At 56.9% G+C, this 19,353-nt stretch overlaps 2 protein-coding genes and 1 non-coding gene across 5 annotated transcripts; 1 reads left to right on the forward strand and 2 right to left on the reverse strand.

Moving 5' to 3' along the window:
- Positions 1–2,668: 2,668 nt before the first annotated feature.
- On the reverse strand, positions 2,669–2,775 carry LOC143436513 (U6 spliceosomal RNA). The gene has a single exon (XR_013106481.1). It is a non-coding gene; the product is annotated as a U6 spliceosomal RNA (small nuclear RNA).
- A 1,319-nt stretch (positions 2,776–4,094) lies between these two features.
- On the forward strand, positions 4,095–10,425 carry Tmem259 (transmembrane protein 259). 3 transcript variants are annotated; one of them, XM_076919537.1, is made up of 11 exons: positions 4,095–4,389; positions 7,826–8,083; positions 8,184–8,283; positions 8,360–8,470; positions 8,562–8,684; positions 8,756–8,856; positions 8,942–8,999; positions 9,123–9,155; positions 9,227–9,359; positions 9,485–9,584; positions 9,693–10,425. In XM_076919537.1, exons 1-11 carry the CDS (start codon positions 4,168–4,170, stop codon positions 10,125–10,127), a joined length of 1,674 nt encoding a protein of 557 aa, XP_076775652.1. In that variant the 5' UTR covers positions 4,095–4,167; the 3' UTR covers positions 10,128–10,425. The 3 variants fall into 3 exon arrangements, with proteins under 3 accessions (XP_076775652.1, XP_076775650.1, XP_076775651.1); XM_076919536.1 differs by having other exon boundaries at positions 4,096–4,389; positions 9,072–9,155; XM_076919535.1 differs by having other exon boundaries at positions 8,942–9,155.
- Positions 10,426–10,440: 15 nt separating this feature from the next.
- Positions 10,441–16,844, reverse strand: Grin3b (glutamate ionotropic receptor NMDA type subunit 3B). Its single transcript, XM_076919538.1, is given in 9 exon segments — positions 10,441–10,740; positions 10,782–10,892; positions 10,969–11,133; positions 11,322–11,473; positions 11,551–11,666; positions 11,748–11,893; positions 12,802–13,834; positions 14,207–14,796; positions 16,365–16,844. Coding segments are annotated over 9 exon segments (3,039 nt in total). The 5' UTR covers positions 16,791–16,844.
- Positions 16,845–19,353: the final 2,509 nt, after the last annotated feature.

Consider the following 19,353-nt stretch of genomic DNA (forward strand, 5'->3'; position numbering starts at 1 on the left):
CGGGAGCTGGAGCATTGACGGATGAGTAGGAGTTTCGCAGTCCAAAACGAAACGGTTTTCTGGTAGAATACCAAGTGCAAAATATGGAGGGTGGGAGAAGGGAATCCTTTGGGGGTGGAGTGGGGCTCCCAGAAGGGCTGAGGGTTACTGGCTGACCGGGTGAGGATGAAGTCATGAGATGTTCTGGGGATGGCCTGCTCTACAGTGGGGTTTTCAGGAAGTGCTGAGCTCAAGCTGCTTCTGGAGATGGGTCAACGACTGAATGCTCCTCTGTCAGTCCAGAGCCGGGAGACTGAGCCTCCAGCATCAGGAGTTCAAGGTCATCCTTGGCTACGGACAACAGTTCCAGGTCAACCTGGGCTACAGGAGACCCTACCTCAAAACATACAGACACAGGCGAACAAGTTAGTCCCTTCATACATAGTTGTCACTGGTTCCTGAGGGGCTGGCGTCCTGCCCCACCCACAGAACACAGGCAGACAGATCCAGGACTAGACTCCTTCCTGAGGGTCTCAAAGAACGCTCACGGCTTGACAGAGGGGCCTCGGCCACGGGGCAGAAGTGTGAGTAGGAGTTGGATCCATCCGAAGGGTGGCTTTCTTCCCACTTCTCTGGGTTTCTGTGGCTTGGACCAATCCTTTCTCTTTGGGCCCTGCTGGAATTTTCGAGTTTGTACAGTGGAGCACTGGACTCCAGATAGTCCCGAGCCGTGGACAGCGCAGGTTCCTGTGACCAGGCAGGAAGCCCCAGGTGAAGACCTTTGAGGAATAGTTAAAGAAAGCACTTGTCAGAGCAACTTGTCAGATACACACACCAGGCTTAGCAGGGTATCAGGGTGTCCAGGCCACTGTGCTGAGCTCCGTGACAGCAGCCGCAGGTGCCACACCCAGGTTCTCTGCAAGAGCGGCTAGTGCTCTAACCACTGACCTATCTCCCCAGCCCACCCTCCCCGCCTTTCTTCTCCGTCTGCAGCGCACCTGCATCCACATACACAGCCCTCGCACCCTGAGACATGGTGTTCTCAGCCTTCTGAGACTCCGGCTCCAGGGGGCCCGCCGCCCCCATCTGGCCGCTGCCGGTACTGCATGCACATCGTGCGCAGACAGGCACTCATAAAAATGAGTAAATTAGTCTAGCTTCCGTCATTTTCTAAGCTGGGGCTAAAATTTGAACTAAAACAGTGTGTTGTGAAGTAATGCCACATCTCTGTTCCCACCCAGTAGCAAGGCCAGTCACTCCCTCCTGTCCCACTCCTGAGCTCTGAGCGTTGAAGTGGTTGAAAAAAAAAAAAAACAAATAAGGAAAACTATTCCATGCCGTGTGGCTTGTGTGCCACATTCAAACACTGTCCTCGCTGCTCTGTGACTGACGATTCCAGAAACAAAAACGCAGACACCCCAGAACCCAAGATCCTGGATTTCTAGCAGCTTAATGTATTAGAACTCTGTCCTGAGATCGCAAACGAATGGAATTTTTACATTTAAATTCCGTGTAGCTGTGTGGTGGCGGCGGCACGTCTTTAATCGTGGCACGTCTTTAATCCCAGCACTCTGGAGACAGAGACAGGCGGTTTTCTGAGAGTTCGATGCCACCTGCTCTACAGAGTGAGTTCCAGGACAGCCAGAGCTACACAGAAGCACTGTGTTGTAAACAAAAACAAAACTCCTCCTTCCCCATTTCACTGTGTGACACTAAGTATTTATCAGCTCTCTCTGGACTCTAGGCTCCTTGTCTGAAAAATCACATGAGTTAATATTTGCAAAGTTCTCCTGGGGCGGCTGGACTAGATGTCAAAAATCTTAAGAATTTTGGCTCTCGGTGCTGGAAGCTGGCCGGGCCCCAGGATGACTCTCCCTGCCAGGACCACTCCTCCCCAGGGACAGAACGTGTCTGTGGTGCCTGGGGTCTGGGTGGTGGTGCTTCTGCTGTGACTGTGGTGACCACGCCTTTGAGATCACTGCTCGGGAGGCAGAGGTATGAGGATCATTGTGACTATGAGGCCAGCCTGGTCTCCACAACCACAGGGGTAGAATAGTTCAGGTAGTACCCTAGAACAGCCAGGGGTACAAGGCAAGACCACAAACTCAAAAAGTAAAAAAAGTAAAATCTCATCCCTCAGTCAAGCCTTGCCTGCTCTGTCGTGAGCGATATGACTAGCTGAATGAAGTATTGGCCTGTGCTGGAGGGGACCCCATTGCTCCATGAAGATCAGGCTAGGTTTTGCTGCTCGGGTCACCTAGGGACGTTTTTGTAGTTTCTAACAAGTGACGAGTGAATTCCATAATAGTTTCAAGACGGGTGTATTTATTAGGTGCCTACTGTATGCAAGGTGTTCTGGGCAACAGCAGATGGTAACTCAGGGGCATCTGAAAACTAGGAGGGAGGGGTTCCCTTCACTCAGCCGGTGAAGCGCCCCTGCCTTTTCCTGGCCGCCCAGTCCGGATGCAGAGACAGTCATCTTGCTCCATCACACAGACGCCCCTAGTCCTTCCCTCGCGCGACAGGTATGTAGGAGGCACACAGGCCGCTCTGCTGCATCCTAAAAACAGCTTCCTTCGCGTGCGCAGGAGCCGCTCAGTAAAAGCCGCGGTCCAGCGAGATTGGGCGGGAATGTGGCAGAGTAGGAAAGAAGATTTCACAGGGTCGATTGCGTGATTTTGAGAAGAGACAAAATATGGAACGCTTCACGAATTTGCGTGTCATCCTTGCGCAGGGGCCATGCTAATCTTCTCTGTATCGTTCCAATTTTAGTATATGTGCTGCCGAAGCGAGCACGGTCAAATGTTGCTTGTCTCACTTATTTAAAGACAAAGAAACAAGTTACTTTACACATAGGGTACTTGTGCTTTTTTTTTTTTTTTTTTTTTTTTTGGTTTGTGTATTTAAAGTGACGCCTTTACTCATCAAAAAAGGCCGCCGTTTGTAACAACGCTCAGAATAATTATCTATGCGCGTAAAAGCTCACATATTAATTAATATAGCCGTCTGAGAGAACCTGCACCAGCGAAGCCTTCTGGGAAGCCATATGCAAATTAGACAATGACTACGAGGCTCCGCCCCTCAGTGGTAGCTCAGCCAGATCAGCTTGGAATCCTCGATGTCTGTGGGACGGTGAAACTGTATGCTAGTAAGCTATCCCCACGGAACTCCGCCCCTCAGCGCACAGCCGCTAATGAAAACATTATGCTAATGAGCAGTGTTAGGAAGCCCGGCCTCCCAGGGCAGGGTGGGTAATGACTCCTCATCGGACCCCGCCCCTAAGTGTGGCCGTAGTGAAGCCCTACGTAAATAGGCCTTACGCCATACGTCTCCGCCCCCTTTAATCCTCCGCTAATAGAAAACCAGATGCAAATAAGACTGGCAACGTCGTCCCGCCCGCTGGTTTTGCAACGCTTTAGCACGTTTCTGAGACCACGCCCCACAGGTCGACCAAGGCTCCCTATAAACAAAACGGGTTCTACGCGACACTGCTTCTCAATGCTTAAGATGGATAGAGCTCTGGGCTGAAGGGATGGCTAAGAGCACTGACTGCTCTTCCAGAGGTCTTGAGTTGAATTTCCATCATCTATTATGGTGGCTCACAACCGTCTTCTGGTGTGTCTGAAGACAGCTACCGTGTAGTCGCATATATAAAATAAATTTTTAAAGATAATTTTAAAAATTAAAAAAAAAAACTTAAAGCTCAATGCAAATGAGTCGTGATACACGACTCCGCCCCAGGCCATGCCACAGTACGTGGGAGTGAATTTATGCAAATGAACCGGGCTCCTCTCTAATCCGCTCCGTGTAGCCTCAGCAAATTGCAAAAAATACAAGTGAAGCCGGCCAAAGCTTGAAGGCGCACTAGGAAAATAAGCTGAACTCCACGTTACTCTGCCCTTCAGCAGTGAGGCTACCGGGATTGAAGTTTGAGAAGTAGCCAGGCTCCGCCCACTTCTTGTGGTGCCAGCCTTCCGGTCCTGAAGCCCAGCCTCCTCGGGCGGCCGTGGCGATCCCAGCGTGCCCCGCGCACCGGTGGCGCTCTGGCCCGGCGCTCTCGCCGGCGTCGCGGGCTGGACGGACGCGAGCAAAGGGGCAGGCGGCGGCGGCCGGGGGCGGCGGGGGGGATCCGGCGGCCGGGACGCGGCGGGGGACAGCCGGCGGCCGCCGGGGTGACGCGGGGCGGTGATGTCGGAGCACGCGGCAGCCCCAGGGCCCGGGCCCAACGGCGGTGGGGGTGGCGGCGCGGCGCCCGTGCGCGGCCCGCGCGGCCCCAATCTCAACCCCAATCCGCTCATCAACGTGCGCGACCGGCTCTTCCACGCGCTCTTCTTCAAGATGGCCGTCACCTACTCACGCCTCTTCCCACCTGCTTTCCGCCGTCTCTTTGAGTTCTTCGTTCTGCTCAAGGTGACCTCTGACCCCTGACCTCTGACCCCAGCTGTCATCCACCTGCCCACCCCTGCAGCTTTACCACTTGGCCCCTGATGCCTGGATACCCTGATGCCAGTCTTCTCACAGATGCTCTGGTCCCCACTTCCTCAGCTCTCAGGCCCCGCCTCCTGCCCTTTGGCCTCTGACTCTGCCACTTGGGAGCCTAGGCCCCAAAAATTTCCACCCAAGACCAGAGCCAAGTGTTCTCTTGGGGTAGTATCTTGGGCTCGAGGTCCACCCTCCCACCTGTCACTCCCATTCTGCCCTGCATCTCCACTGAGAACAGTATGGTCACTTCTCATCCTGAGGTTCCGCTGTGGACAACGTCCTGTGTTGGAGGCCCTGTCATTTCTGTCTTACCCTGATTCTCTCTGAGCACAGTCTCTACTAGTCAGTCTCATTCCAACACACCTGGAACCTCCCCTGGGGACATCCCTGCCCCCCAGTGTCACTGCTCTTCTCTGTCACGTCTGTTCTCAGACTGTTGCCAGGTCTTTTGTGGCTTTGGGTGGGGTCACCTCACTAGGGTCAGCCACGGAGTCACAGCCAGATTGGCCAGGGACCTCAGCAGCTGGCACCTGGCACCTGCCCTGGCTGTGTCTTCCTGGTGTGCTCCTGGGAGATACTGGGTTCTCAGTCACAAAGGCTACTCCAGAGGGATGGGCACCAGGCTGTCTCTGAGGAGCTGCCTGGACCATCTGGTGTTGGGGGCATGGCATGGTGGCCAGCGTTGTGATGTTGGAGGGCTTTGAATTTAAGAACTGGCTCCTGGCGCTGATTCAAAGCTGTCCGTGGGTTCTGTACTTTCATAGAAGTAGTTCCAGCGTGAGCTCAAGACAGATGTGGGAGTCCCCTCAGTCTCCAGTCCATGGTCTGCAGATGAGCCTGGGCCCCTTCTCCCTTCTCCTGCGCCAATGGTGGGCCTCAGCTCAGGGTACCCGATGTCTAGTCAGAGACAGGGTCTGCTGAATGGTGACAGTAGACCCCATGCTCCTTCTTAGTTGGGACAAACAAGCCATACCAGACAGGTTGATGGACTGACAACCCCAGACACCAGACTGGGGTGACAATGAGACACCCCTCTGCTTACAGGGTAGGAGGTGTCCTGAGAACCCTAGATCATGGCATTGAGGTGTCTGCAGGAGGTGATGGCATGCAGCTCCACCAGGCCTCGGTGACCAAGTTCAGTGCCTGTGCATGTGGCACCCAGTGGGCAGATGAGGGGGGGAGGGCCCAAGAGCCTGAGTGGGATGCCAGGCTCTAGCTCAGTGACAGGTGAGTATTTGTGGACTGGCTAAAGTGGCCATGGCAGTAAGAGAGGACCCAGGCTATGTCCACCTGCCCAGTGGCTATCTCCCTGATAAGGGAGGACCCAGGCTACGCCCACCTGCCCAGTGGCTATCTCCCTGGTAAGGGAGGACCCAGGCTACGTCCACCTGCCCAGTGACTATCTCCCTGGTAAGGGAGGACCCAGGCTATGTCCACCTGCCCAGTGGTTATCTCCCTTTGACTCTAGATTAGATGTCCAGTAGGTGGAACAGGACCTGGGATGCAGCTTCTGGCTCCTGGGTTGGACTGGCAGGTGTGGCTGCTGGGTCTCAGCCTGGGCTGCTTACCCTTCAGTTCACCTGATACAGAAATCCATTTCTTGCCCAGGGGAGCCTCACAGTTGACAGGGGTAGGTGCCAGCTTCAGGTGTGGCCAGCTGGAGACAGTAGCCTTGGTCTCAGTCCCGGGGCCTTCCCCACAGGTCACTGCTAGAAGGGTTGGGTGCTTTTTGCATCCAGCTGTGTCACCAGATTGCAGAGGAAAGCCCTGACTAGCAGTCACATCAACATATGGAACAGGGTCTTCCTGCCCGTTTCTGGCCCTAAGTTACTTCTGTCCCCTACACTGCTGCCTACAGCAGGTGGGAAGGACCCTACTGTGCTTGCTGTGGCTGGGAGTCCAGGCTCATCCTGAAGAGTGTAGCAACTTGAGTGCACACCCTGGGCATGCGGGGCTGTTGAGGACTCCCATCTTCCTACTCCATGTTGGGCAGCCAGCACCTTATGGTCCTGGTTATCATAGATCTATAGACAAACAGGGGTCTGTGCTAGCCAGCAGAGATACAGTGGGAAGCTAGGGTGTCAGTTGGGGCCACAGAGGAGGGTTCCCCTAGACAGCTGCATGGAGACACCCTCGCCTCCCCTCCACATGGGTTAGGGCGGTGGCTCCCACCTTCCTGCTGCACCCATTAATACAGTCTTCATGTCATGGTGACCCCCCAGCCATAACATTTCTGTTGCTACTTTATAACTGAATTTGCTCTTATGAATTGTGATGTGTTTTCCAGTGGTCTTAGGTGAGCCCTGAAGGGGTTGTGACCCACAGGTACTACTGAATTAGGGAATCCCCCCATACACCCACACACTGATCAGGGAAGAGGAGGATGTTCCCAGAGGCTGGGATCCCTTGAGCAACTCTGCTCCAGCATAGGGGTATTTGAAGTTAATAAGTATCTGGTGTGTCTGAAGACAGCTACAGTGTACTCATATAAATGAAGTTAGTAAGTGATATTAATAATTGGTGCACGCCTTTAATTCCAGGACTTGGGAGTCAGAGGCAGGGGGATCTCTGAGTTTAAAGCCAGCTTGGTCTACAGAACAAGTTCTAGGCTAGACTTGTCTACACAGACCGTATTGAAAAATGAAAACAAACAAATAATAGTTTGGTTCTGTGTGAATTCATTTGTATGTGGGAGCATGCGTCCTACAGTGTATATGTACAAGTCAGAGAAGGTGTAGGTGTCAATTGCTCCTTTACCTTACATGTATGGCCTGGGGACTGACCTCAGGTTCTCCGGCTTTGTGGCAAGCTCTTTTATCAGTGAGCCATGTGGATGGCCCACATTCCCCCTTTAAATGTACTTGAACGTCTGTGGCTGGGTGAGTCTCAGCAGGGCATCCTGAAGCCTCTAGGGTACTGAGCAGAGTTCTTGCCTTCCACCCCGGCCCATGCCAGGAGCTGCCCCAGTTGTGAACCACTCGTGTTCCCAACATGGACCAGGGTCTCCTGGGTCACCTTTTCCACGGGAAGCCACGTTTCCCAGTCAGAGTAGTCTGGTCCTGCTGAGGTGCCTGGGCCCCCAGGACCGGTCAGCTGTGTCCTTGTGCCTCCTGCCAGCCCCAGAAGCAAGGCAGAGGGTGCCTCACTAGGGACGGTGGCTATTCTTAGCCAGTGTGATCAGGGATCCCCAAAGGCAGCTTTGAGTTGGAGCACCTGCTGGGCCTGAGGGTCATGAAACTGCTGGAGGGTGGTATAGCGAACCCTGCAGTGGGGGCTCCCAAGGACGCACAGGCAGCCATTGCCTCTCCTGGCTGGGAGGGGTGTGTCCCTCAGCCCTGCTGACAGCTCGCCCCACCCCTGCCAGGCCCTGTTTGTGCTTTTCGTCCTTGCCTACATACACATCGTCTTCTCCCGGTCCCCCATCAACTGCTTGGAGCATGTTCGAGATCGATGGCCACGGGAGGGTGTCCTGCGGGTGGAGGTGCGCCACAACTCCAGCCGGGCACCCGTGATCCTGCAGTTCTGTGATGGGGGCCTCGGAGGCCTAGAGCTGGAGCCCGGGGGCCTGGAGCTGGAGGAGGAGGAGCTGACTGTGGAGATGTTCACCAACAGCTCCATCAAGGTGAGCAGGCGGGTTCCGGGCACGCAGTCTTGAGGTCACTCACCCAATGGACCGTCAGGGATACAGGCTGCACTGACACCTCGGTCCCCTGTGCCTGCAGTTCGAGCTGGACATTGAGCCCAAGGTATTGAAGCCACCGAGTGGTGCCGATGCCCTGAACGACAGCCAGGACTTCCCTTTCCCCGAGACGCCAGCAAAAGGTGTGCAGCCCAGCAGGGAGGGTTCCAAGGCCATGCTGAGGGTGGAACCAGCTGACCACTCTGTCCCTGTCTGCAGTGTGGCCACAGGATGAGTACATTGTGGAGTACTCGCTGGAATATGGCTTCCTGCGGCTGTCACAAGCCACCCGCCAGCGTCTGAGCATTCCCGTCATGGTGGTCACCCTAGGTGAGGCAGCCTGGGCACCCTGGCCAAGGATGGTTCAGCTGCAGAGGCCTTCCTGGCTCCTTGACCAATATTGACCTCCATTCACTCACAGACCCCACACGGGACCAGTGCTTTGGGGACCGCTTCAGCCGCCTGTTGCTGGATGAGTTTCTGGGCTACGATGACATCCTCATGTCCAGTGTTAAGGGCCTGGCAGAGAATGAGGAGAACAAAGGTGTGGGCCTCGTGGAGGGGAGAAGGGGAGGGAGGACAGGGAACCCTGCTACTCACAGTTCCCTCCCCTAGGCTTCTTGAGGAATGTGGTCTCTGGGGAGCATTACCGCTTTGTCAGCATGTGGATGGCTCGCACGTCCTACCTGGCGGCCTTTGTCATCATGGTCATCTTTGTGAGTAGATGAAAGTGTCTGGCCGGCGGCAGCGGGGCCGTGTGGGCTGGCCTCCCACCCGTGACCCTGCTCCACCCTCCCACAGACCCTCAGTGTGTCCATGCTGTTGCGGTACTCGCACCACCAGATCTTCGTCTTCATCGGTGAGTCCCAGCCGGCCGGGGGTGGGGTGGGCTCTCCCCAGGCCCTCATGGGCGGCCGCCCTGTGCCCGCAGTGGACCTGCTGCAGATGCTGGAGATGAACATGGCCATCGCCTTCCCCGCAGCGCCCTTGCTGACTGTCATCCTGGCTCTCGTCGGTGAGGACCCCCGCTGCGCCCCTGCCCCTGCCCTGCCCCACCCACGCCAACCCCGCCGCGTGTCCCCGCAGGGATGGAGGCCATCATGTCTGAGTTCTTCAATGACACCACCACGGCCTTCTACATCATCCTCATCGTGTGGCTGGCCGACCAGTACGATGCCATCTGCTGCCACACCAATACCAGCAAGCGGCACTGGCTGAGGTGGGGATGGGGTGGGGTGGGGAGCATGGGTTAGGTGCAGGTGGGGTCAGATGAGGAGCAAGCTGGGTTCCCGGGTGGGACAAGGAGGGGCCTGTCTGGCAGGGTAGCTTCTACCGCCCCCACAGGTTCTTCTACCTCTACCACTTCGCCTTCTATGCCTACCACTACCGCTTTAACGGGCAGTACAGCAGCCTGGCCCTGGTCACTTCCTGGCTCTTCATCCAGGTGAGGCCCGCTCCCCTTCAAAGGGCAACCCCTAACCAGCTGTCCCCGTGTGTGTGGTCGGCCTTTCTGCTAGTGGGCGAGTCCTCACCTGACACCTGACCTCCACAGCATTCCATGATCTACTTCTTCCACCACTACGAGTTGCCCGCCATCCTGCAGCAGGTCCGAATCCAGGAGATGCTGTTGCAGACGCTGCCGCAGGGCCCTGGGACCCCCACGGCGCTGCCTGATGAACTCAACAACAACTCTGGCTCCCCTGCCACCCCAGATCCCAGCCCTCCCCTCGCGCTGGGCCCCAGCTCCAGCCCCGCGCCCACTGGCGGAGCATCTGGGCCTGGCTCACTGGGAGCTGGGGCCTCAGTATCCGGCAGTGACCTAGGTTGGGTGGCCGAGACTGCCGCCATCATCTCGGACGCGTCCTTCCTGTCGGGGCTGAGCGCCTCGCTGCTGGAGAGGCGGCCAGCAGCCCCCAGTGCCCCGGACAGCTCACGACCTGACCCTGGGGTCCCTCTGGAGGACGCACCCGCCCCTGCTGGGTCCTGAGAGCCGTGTTGTGCCTGGCTCCCGCGGAGCCGCAGCCCGAGCCCAAGAGAGCTGTGGTCTGCAGGGAGAGGGGCTGGCGGCGAAGGTTCTGGAAGCGGCCGGGACAGGGCGGCGATGGGCACGAGGCCACCGGCCGCCTGGTGCTCCCCAGTGCCTTCCACATGGTGCCCATGCGGGGCCGAGCGTCCGGGCCCGGACTAGCAGGTGGCAGCTCAGGACGCGGGGCGCACGTTCCACGCTATTTAATTGCAGTGTACAGAGTCATGTTTGTATATAGAATAAACTGTCGTGGACAGTGCGGCCGTGTGGTTCCTCAGCTCTCCGCGGGTGCCGCGTGCAGCAGGCGCAATGGCCTCAGCCGGGTGCCATCCCCAAGCAAGGCCCGCAGCTCCCCACGCCGCAGCAGCGCACTGCGCAGCCGCTCCCGTGCAGCCTCAATGCGCAGCTCCAGCTCCCGCAGCTCCGCGTGCAGCCCGGGTCCGTTGGAGCAGAGCCACGGGCGGTCCCCGCCAGCCTCTCCAGGTTCCAGCAGGAAACGCACGCGCCGTTCCCGTTCCACCGCCCGGCGCACCCGCCTCCAGCGCCCCGCACCGTCGGCTGCAGGTGGCTCGTCCTTGAGGACGCTAGACAGAGAGGAGGAGGAGGCAGTGCGGCCTGTCTGCCCACTAAGTCTGTGACCCTCCCGCCCCGTGCTCACCTGTGCTCCTGCTCTGCCCTCTCCTGTTGCCCCTCGGGTGGCCCTGTGTTGAGGGCTCGGTGGATCTTCTAGGGGCACAGACAGGTGTTTCGGTAGGCTCCTGGGGTGCCCTCCGCCCCTCCCTACCTTGTCTTGTCTCCTCACCTGGCTCGTGTGAAGCCAATACTGCAGCTTATTGCCCCTGCGGATGCGCGGCAGCACAAGGCGGTAGAAAACATGCTCACCCAGAGAGGTGAGAAGTGCGCTGCCCAGCCCGAGGCACAGCAGGACAAACAACCCTGAGAAGTGGTAGACCCCCATCTGCAGCGTCTGTGAACAGCAAGAAAATCCCCACACAGCGTCCGGATGCAGACCGCACCCCCCACCCCACCCCCGGCAGGGCAGCTAGGGAGATCTCAGGAAGGAAGGGGCACTGGAGCTGAGGTTGCATAGGGCGAGCAGGAGTGGATGCAAGCATAGCCTGGGCTCCCCACCCTTTGTTTCGGGTGCCTGCCCACCTCCGTCACGGCGAACACCCGCTTCCCGCAAGGCACCATCTTGTACCACTTGTCATGGAGAAGATCAATGAAGCCTGAGGACTTGTATCTACTGATGAACTCCGACAGGTTGGAGGTGAGCGGCGAGTTTTGGGGCAGCCCTATGCCGTAGCCTGTGGAGATTGAGAAGGCTCCACTAAAGCTGCGGGCACCTACTGCTGCAATCCCCGGAGCCCCACCATGCACTCACCCTCAATAGCAAAGGGTTTGCCCACGGTGAGCAGCTTGCAGTCCGCATCTATGGACACCTCATAATCCAGTAGAGATTTATCCATGATGAAGGCGTTGAGCTTGGGCGGGTCACTCCTGCGGGGCAGGACCAGGCAAGGTCAGCAGGGTCTGAGTAGCAGGCGGCCCTCCAAAGCTGCTCGGTACCCACAGACTCACGTGAGCATAGCCACTCCGTGTGGAGTGGTGGGGGCGCTGTGGCGTCGCATGTGTGCGTGCATCTCGGGGAAGCTCGCCTTGATGTAGGCCTCCGCGCTGCTCTCCCACACGGTGCCAAAGCGGAAGCCTTGGGAAGGGTGGTGCAGCTGTGGGGGAGGCATGCTCAGCCTGCAGCTGGCGTCCCCACCAGGGCCTGCGTGTGACCACGTGCAGGGACCTCGCACTGAGCTCAGATTCAGTAACCCGCAAGTACTCGGGAACCCAGACTCACCAATTTCTTCTGCTCTCATCCCCCGCCCCCCCCCCCACAGCCCCCACCTGGCCACAGCCATCAACCATGTATGGTGTCTAGAACATCAGGCAGCACTCAGCTGCATGGGACACAAGGTGGGGGGGGGGGGGGCAGCAGGACCTGAGCAGCTAGATCCGGTTAGTTGTTGTGAGAAGTACCATGAACTAACTCCAAAAACATAGAAAGTGAAAATAAATCCAGATGTGCCTCTGCATGCCTGCCATCCCTGCAGTGGGAGCTAGGAGGTTTTAAAGGACAGATCGTTTAGGCTGGTCACTGTGACACACACCTTTTAATCCCAGCACGCAGGAGGCAGAGGCAGGCAGGTCTCTTTGAATCTGAGGCCAGCCTGGGCTCCAAACTGAGCTAAAACAAACAAACATCTGATGCTTAAGAACGTAGGTATCACCGGGCGGTGGTGGCGCACGCCTTTAATTCCAGCACTTGGGAGGCAGAGGCAGGTGGATCTCTGAGTTCGAGGCCAGCCTGGTCTACAGGACAGCCAAGGCTATACAGAGAAACCCTGTCTCAAAAAAAAAAAAAAAAAAAGAATGGAGGTGTGGTCGCGATTGGAGCTGGGGGTGTGGCCAAGAGACAGGCAAGGGATGGGGCGGGACGGGGCTATGATCCCTATCCAGCCTACGTAAGGCTTGGGTCCACCCCAGCACTGATGAGAAGGGAATGGGCAGGAGATTGTCCTGTCCCTGCTGAGCCTGCTGTCCACCCTCTCCTGACCACAGCCCGAAGTTTCCCAGCGCTCACCTTGGGATCATGGATTCCAGACAGCTCCTCAAAGGTCTTGTCCCCGACCATGACAGCAGCCAGGTTGGCCGTGTAACTGGATAGCACCAGCAGGCAGAAGATTGCCCAGAGGTTCATGAGGAAGCGTCCAGTAGGACACTTGGGTGTCTTACTGGAGACCGTGCGTCCGAAGAGAATGGCGTAGCAGAGGTTGAGAGCTGAGGAGTAGGAGAAGACAGTACCACGGTTGCGGCCACGTGGGGTGAGCCCGTAGGGACTCCGCCATTCGTACAGTGTGAGGAAGAGTGCTGTGAGGTGCAGGGCGGCAAACACGCCCACCCACATGGACCAGTGCAGGGGCCACATGAAAGCCCCGATGGGCGAGGCCGTATCTCGGGTGCGCACCATGATACCCAGGCTTGTGGAGAAGAAAGGGCTGGTAAAATCCACCACCTGGGAGCGAGCCGAGTTGATACTGAAGCTGGTCACAGCCATGTGTGCCCGGCCAGCTAGCAGGTCACCCACCAGGCCTGTCCAGCGTCCATCACGCAGGGCCCCGTACTTGCCGTCCCCCACAATATAGAGCTCAAAGTCAAAGGCCAGGTCCTCGGCCAGCCTCTCCAGCAGATCGATGCAGTAGCCATAACAGCATCTTCTCAGTGTGCGAGGTACTGAGCCGTTCGCCAGTGCAGTGAAGAGTGCATCCAGCCTGGCTGAGTCATTGGTGCCTGGGTCTAGACACAGCTGCCCAGCTGGGCACTGCCCATCTTCATCAGATTCCCTGGTGAACACAAACGGGTGCTCCACCAGAGTTACCACTCGCAGCTTTGGCCGGGCCTGGATGCCAACTGGAGATGGCACTCGGATAGCAGACGCCCCTGGCTGAAAGTCCAGCTGTCCATCCTGCCAGCTTCCCACTGTTGCCCAGGCTGGGGCACCCAGTGGGTCCCGGCGCAGGCTCCATACCTTGAAATGCCGAGACACATGCACCTGAGAGGAGCCTGTCACCCACACAGCCCCTGTGCGGCCCTGAAATGAGGTGTTGCCCAGAAACCTGTGGAATACAGAATATATGAACTGTCTCAACTCTGAGAGAACTGCCCCTCCAATGAAAAGTACCTGCCTGGAACCCTTGAGACATCTAGTCCTGGGGATGGAGGGACAGCCACCCAATCCTCTAAGTTTTGTTCCTACTGGGGCACTAGACCCCGATCGATACAGGACATACAGGACAATGCCAGACTGTGGGTCTGGATACCTTCCCCTAGGCCGGCCCCTCCTCACCGAGCCCAGGTGTGCCCTTTCTGGATGCTGTCCCCAGACTGATGCTGTCCCCTAGGCCGGCCTCTCCTCACCGAGCCCAGGTGTGCCCTTTCTGGATGCTGTCCCCTAGACTGATGCTGTCCCCTAGGCCGCCCCTCCTCACCGAGCCCAGGTGTGCCCTGTCGTCTCCGATCCTGTTTGTAGGTCCTCGCAGTTCACCACAGCTGGAAGCAGGGCCCGCTCTGGGTGCACAAGGGCCATGCTACTGAGTGCCCGAGCCACAAGCTCCACCATGTCTTGGACTGCAGCTTCCAGGGATGGTTGCTCAGTTTCCCCCAGCGCCAGCACCCCAGGTGGCAGGCCAATTGTGGGCAATGCCTCGGCGGGCAGCGGTGTGCCCAACAACCAATGGGGACCTGGTGGTGCTGCCGCCAGGATCTTATGTGCATAGCCAGCGCTGCAGCCTAGGAGGACTGCAGCGGGCACCGGGGCTCCCCCTCCTTCCAGCGCCCCCAGCAAGGCCAGTCCAGCCCGAAGGCTGTCATTCCTGCTGTCCAGCCGGCTCAGGTCCAGCACAAACTTTGGAGCCTGGCTAGCACGGCTGGTCCAGAGTGTCACCAGGCCACCAGGGTCCCGGACACGGCAGAGTACTAGAGCAATGTCCTCCCAGGCATGTGCCCGCACCAGGGACACCAGCACATCCAGTATGGTCTCCAGGGGACTAGCCCAGTCCAGCTGCAGATGGAACGGGGTCTGGGAAGAGGTGGTCCTGGTCAGGGCTGTCCACTTTTGTATCCACAGACCACCCACCCCGCCCTGTTAAGGAATCCAGATTCTTGAGAGCTGGGCATTACCTTGGCCTGCTCTCAGTTCACTGGTGTTCCCTGGCTCCCCAGTACCCTCCTTTTTTTCTTTTCTTTTTTTTTCTTTTTTTTTTTTTTTTTTTTTTTTTTTTTTTTGTATTATGTTGCTTAGGTTGGTCTTGAACTTGCTATGTAACTAAGTAACTATGTAACCTTGAACTCCTGGAAGTCCTGGTCCTTTTGCCTCTACCTCCAGAATGCCAGGATGACAAACATGTACAACTACTTGCAGTTTATACCATGCTGGCATTGGGATGCAGGCCTTTCGCATAGTGGCATGCACTTTACCAAACGAACCTTGAACCCAGCCCTCCCTTATTTTACTTTATTTGAATATAGTAATCTTCTCTATGCCAACCAACTCCTATGCATCCTTCAAAACCCAGCTCTGTTGGCTCTTCTCTATGGAGACCTTGCACCTCTCCTAAGCTCATTCCTCTTCAGTTCTGACCTAGTCCCACCCACTTACCCAGGAGTCCCTTGGTACATTCAGAAAGTTCCGGGGCTTGGGTCATGTCACATATTTGGAACACAAAACAGCCCAAGACACCTAAAAACCACGGTGCTGCCTGGCGGGGCCATGGTGCTGAGGGTACCACAGCTCTGCATAGGGAGGTCAGGCCAATCCCAGAGGACACAAGACTGCCTCAAAAGCTGGCAGCACACAGAGGTGCAATTCCCAGGTCAAGAAGCAGGGGTCATTGTCAGCTTGGGTCTGGAGTCTCCCACCAGACCCAGGGGGCCTTAAGGATACCAAGACTTGGGTCACTAATGTTCCTCTGGGGCTAGAGTCTCCCTGGGTGTAGCCTCATGACAGATTAGCAAAGAAGACCTGAGATCTCCCGTGTCCCAGGGACCATGCTCCAGGGTGCTGTCCCTGGGTGGGGCCTTTGATGGCCTGCCTTGGTAACAACCCAGTTGGATGTAATGTCGCACACCTGTGAACCCAGTGCTAGGAAGACAGAAGCAGGCAGATCTCTGAGTTCAGGCTAGCCTGGTCTACAGTGAGAGACTGTCTCAAAACATCAGAGAGAGAGAGAGAGAGACAGACAGACAGACACAGACACACATAGAGACAGATGAGACAGAGACAAAGAGACAGAGACATATCAAGTATGGGAAATGCAGAAGTGGGGATGACTTGTGCTGCCCTGGAACTCGAGGCCACCACAGAGCTGTGGGTAAGGAGTTGTCTGGCCTTTAAGGAGGGAAAGGTAGGATTTCTGGAAGGATTTCCCACTCTGTCCAAGCTTAGGAAGAGAATGTCATACTGTGCTAGCCAAGGCGTGCTGAAGGCATCTTGGGAGGGAAGGGCTGGGACGGGGATGGGGGGTGGGGGGAGTTGGGGGGGTGGGGGGTAGGCGGGGAGGGGGGTCCTCTCCATCTCCTGGTTGGAGAAGTGTGGGGCTTCTTAGCTTCCCGTCCCCGCCCCCAGGGTTTCCCGCGCTCCCTGCGTACCGGGGCTCCGAGGGGCGCGCGCACCTCCCTCCGCAGGACGCTCAGCACCGGGGTCTCTGTGGAGGCTGCCAGGAACTGCAGTAGCCGCAGCTCGGGCCGCGCCTCGGGAAAGGCTATGGAGGCCACCACGCCCGGCGGTGCCAGAAGCTGGCACAGACCTCGGGCCAGCGACGAGGGGTCCCGAGTCGGGGATGCGACGGCCACCAGTTCCAGACTCAGGTTGTGGGGCAGCCGCGGCGGAGGGGTGGCCAGGGCAGCTAGGACTCGGGCGCGGGCGGCGGGCGCCCGGGGCAGGAGCGCAGCCAGGCGCAAGGAGGCCCCGGCGCGCGTGGGAACCCCGCAGGGCTGAGGGTGACCGCGCACCACCCGGGACCCCAGCGTCAGCGCCAGGGCCAGGCTGAGCCACAGCATCCGTATGCACTCCATCCCGAAGGAAGTTACCACTGTGCTCTGCGAGGGGAAGGAGACACCCTAGCCAGCCCCCGCTCCCGTCCCTCCTGCGGGTCCCGGGCACCGGCGTCCACTGAAGGAGGAGCTGGGCCGCTGCCTGGGTTTGCTGTGGCACGCAGGGCAGAGTTGGGTGATGCCTTCCACTGGCCAGACTGGAGCTCCCAGAGCAGTCTCTAGCCAGTACAACAGTGTGCAGCCCAGCCCGGGGGAACTGAGGCAAGCACATCTGATAGAAATATGTGAGATCTTGAGATCCATCTCCTGTCCTCCAGCCTTGGCAACTATATTGAATCACAAACTTAAAAAAAGAAAAAAAAAACCCACATGTATTTATGTCTTGCGTTCTTTGTGGGGAAGTACATTCCACAGCCCAAGTGAGGACAGTTTTTGGAGATCTCTTCTCTCCTGTGGGTCTTGGGCATCAAAACGGGGTCCTCAGAATTGACAGCAAACCTCTTTACCCACGGAACCTTTGCGTTTGGTCTCTGTTCTCTTAAATACTTACCACTGCCACCGTCAGGAGCAGCAGCAGCTTTTTGAGACAGGGTTTTATTACACAGCCTTTTAGGCCAGGCTGACCTTGAACTCGAATAGAGAGCCATGTGCCTCTGCATCTGGAGGGCTGGGATAGTGTGTGTGTGTACCCACGCTGGTGAGGACACTGTTCTCAGGGATCACTGGGTCCCTTGATGCTGGATATGAGCGACTCAGTGTTGCTGCTAGGAACCAAAACCGAGTTCAGACAAAAGCAGTCTGAACCAACCATAGAGAAATCTTTCTGCTTTCCAGAACTCTTTACCCTTCAAAACCCAGGGTCAAATGTCCTGCTGAAAACCACTGCCACCTAGACCGGGCACCAGATCCCTCCCACATGTGCATCTTCCTACTGACTCATTTAGTGATCACTGCCCGTCAGTTCAGGGAGCACAAGGGTAGGCCACGTTCAGTTACTCCTGTGTCTCAGGGCTTGCATTACAATAGACACTCTATAATTGCTCTGGAACCTTCTATAGCTCCCAGTTGTCCAGGTCTCCCAACTCATCTGACTCGGGGGTCCACTTGTTATCCAACTGTTGCCTATAGGATCAGGGAGCAAAGGCTTCCTCAGCCAGGAGGCCCCTGCTGGGAACTCTGAAGTCTGTCCTTTGGAAGATGTGGCATTCCCCCAGAATCCTGCAGTGCAGCTGCCTGCAGGGAACACTCAGCTCTGATGAATGAATCTACACTTGGTCAGCTCTCCCTCCTCCCCACCTCCCCACCCCAAAAGAACTCATTCTCCTTGCAAAGCCAGCATTAAAACAAAACAAAAAATACCATCCATCAAGCAAATAAAAAAGCCAACAAGACAGACTGCACTCTGAGCTGGCTTTTAATGAGATGGTTTGGCTATAGCAGGCTGTCTAGGCACCTGGCCAGGGCTCCAAAGGACATCAGGCTGGGGGTCCTTCAGGGTTCCTGTCTGGGGCTAGCCTGCCCTGGTTGCCATGGTCACCATGCCACTTCAGAAGTCCTCAGAGCAGTCTTCCTGAGGCTGAGATGCACCAGCCTTTAATCTGCCTTTTGTCCACTATCATCTGGCACTCTTTGGTAGGCCACCCAACAGAGCTGGGTGCCGGTTCGATTCCACCCACTGAACATGAGACAGCTGGCCTGCAGGCCTGTCAGGATTCACTAGCGCTCGCTCCTAACAGAAGGCCCGAGTAGGACCTTCCACTCCAGCTGAATGACAAGGAATTCATGCAAGGCCTTTTTAGGGGGTGGTCCCGGGAAGCATAACTCACAAACATGAATTTATCCCCCTGAATACTGTTCTGAACACTTCCTGCCATGAAATCCTTCAGTGGCCTTTGTCCTCAAGGTCCCTCTGCACTTGATGCTGGACCATGCAGCATCCATGTCCCTCCCATGGGCACTAGGGCTGTGCTGGTCTTTGCCTCTAGCCTGTCCCACTCTTGTCACCTGAGGAAGTCTATGGGGGCTTGGTGAAGGCTGCCCCACTGCTCAGAAAACTGGGGACATGGACCTTTGTCCAGCTTGGCATTCACCCAGCTTGATATTTATGATGGCAGAGTCCCCAGTCAGCATGTGGAAGTTGAGGCAGACAAATCGCCTAAAGAGGCTGAGGCACGCCAATGGGGCCGATGCCCAGATCTACGGGGGACCCTGCCTCCCAGGTCAGCCTTGTGTATATTCTTGCCTCTCCAGACATCCCTGAGGGAACAGGAACGGCTAGAACAAGCCAGGGAGGAGGGAGGGGTCAGGGTGTCTGTGCCAAGAACACAAGAACTCTGGGGGAAACTAAGGAAAGTGCTGAAGCCAACCCAGAGGTCCATGTTATAGGAGGCTGGGTTCCCCAGGGGACGGTCACATTTTGCCACCTGAGGGCACAGCAGTGCGGGCTCCGGTGTGAGGTCAGTATTGGCACTCTTCTGAGCTGCAGTGGCAACAGCTCTGATAAATCACAAATTTCTGGATTGTTAGGCAGGGCCATCAGTTGAAGGCAGCTTTCTGGAAGGTTCTGTTGGTATTTGGGCTGGAT

This window comes from Arvicanthis niloticus, chromosome 22 (genome assembly GCF_011762505.2).
Source record: "Arvicanthis niloticus isolate mArvNil1 chromosome 22, mArvNil1.pat.X, whole genome shotgun sequence".
NCBI lineage: Eukaryota > Metazoa > Chordata > Mammalia > Rodentia > Muridae > Arvicanthis > Arvicanthis niloticus.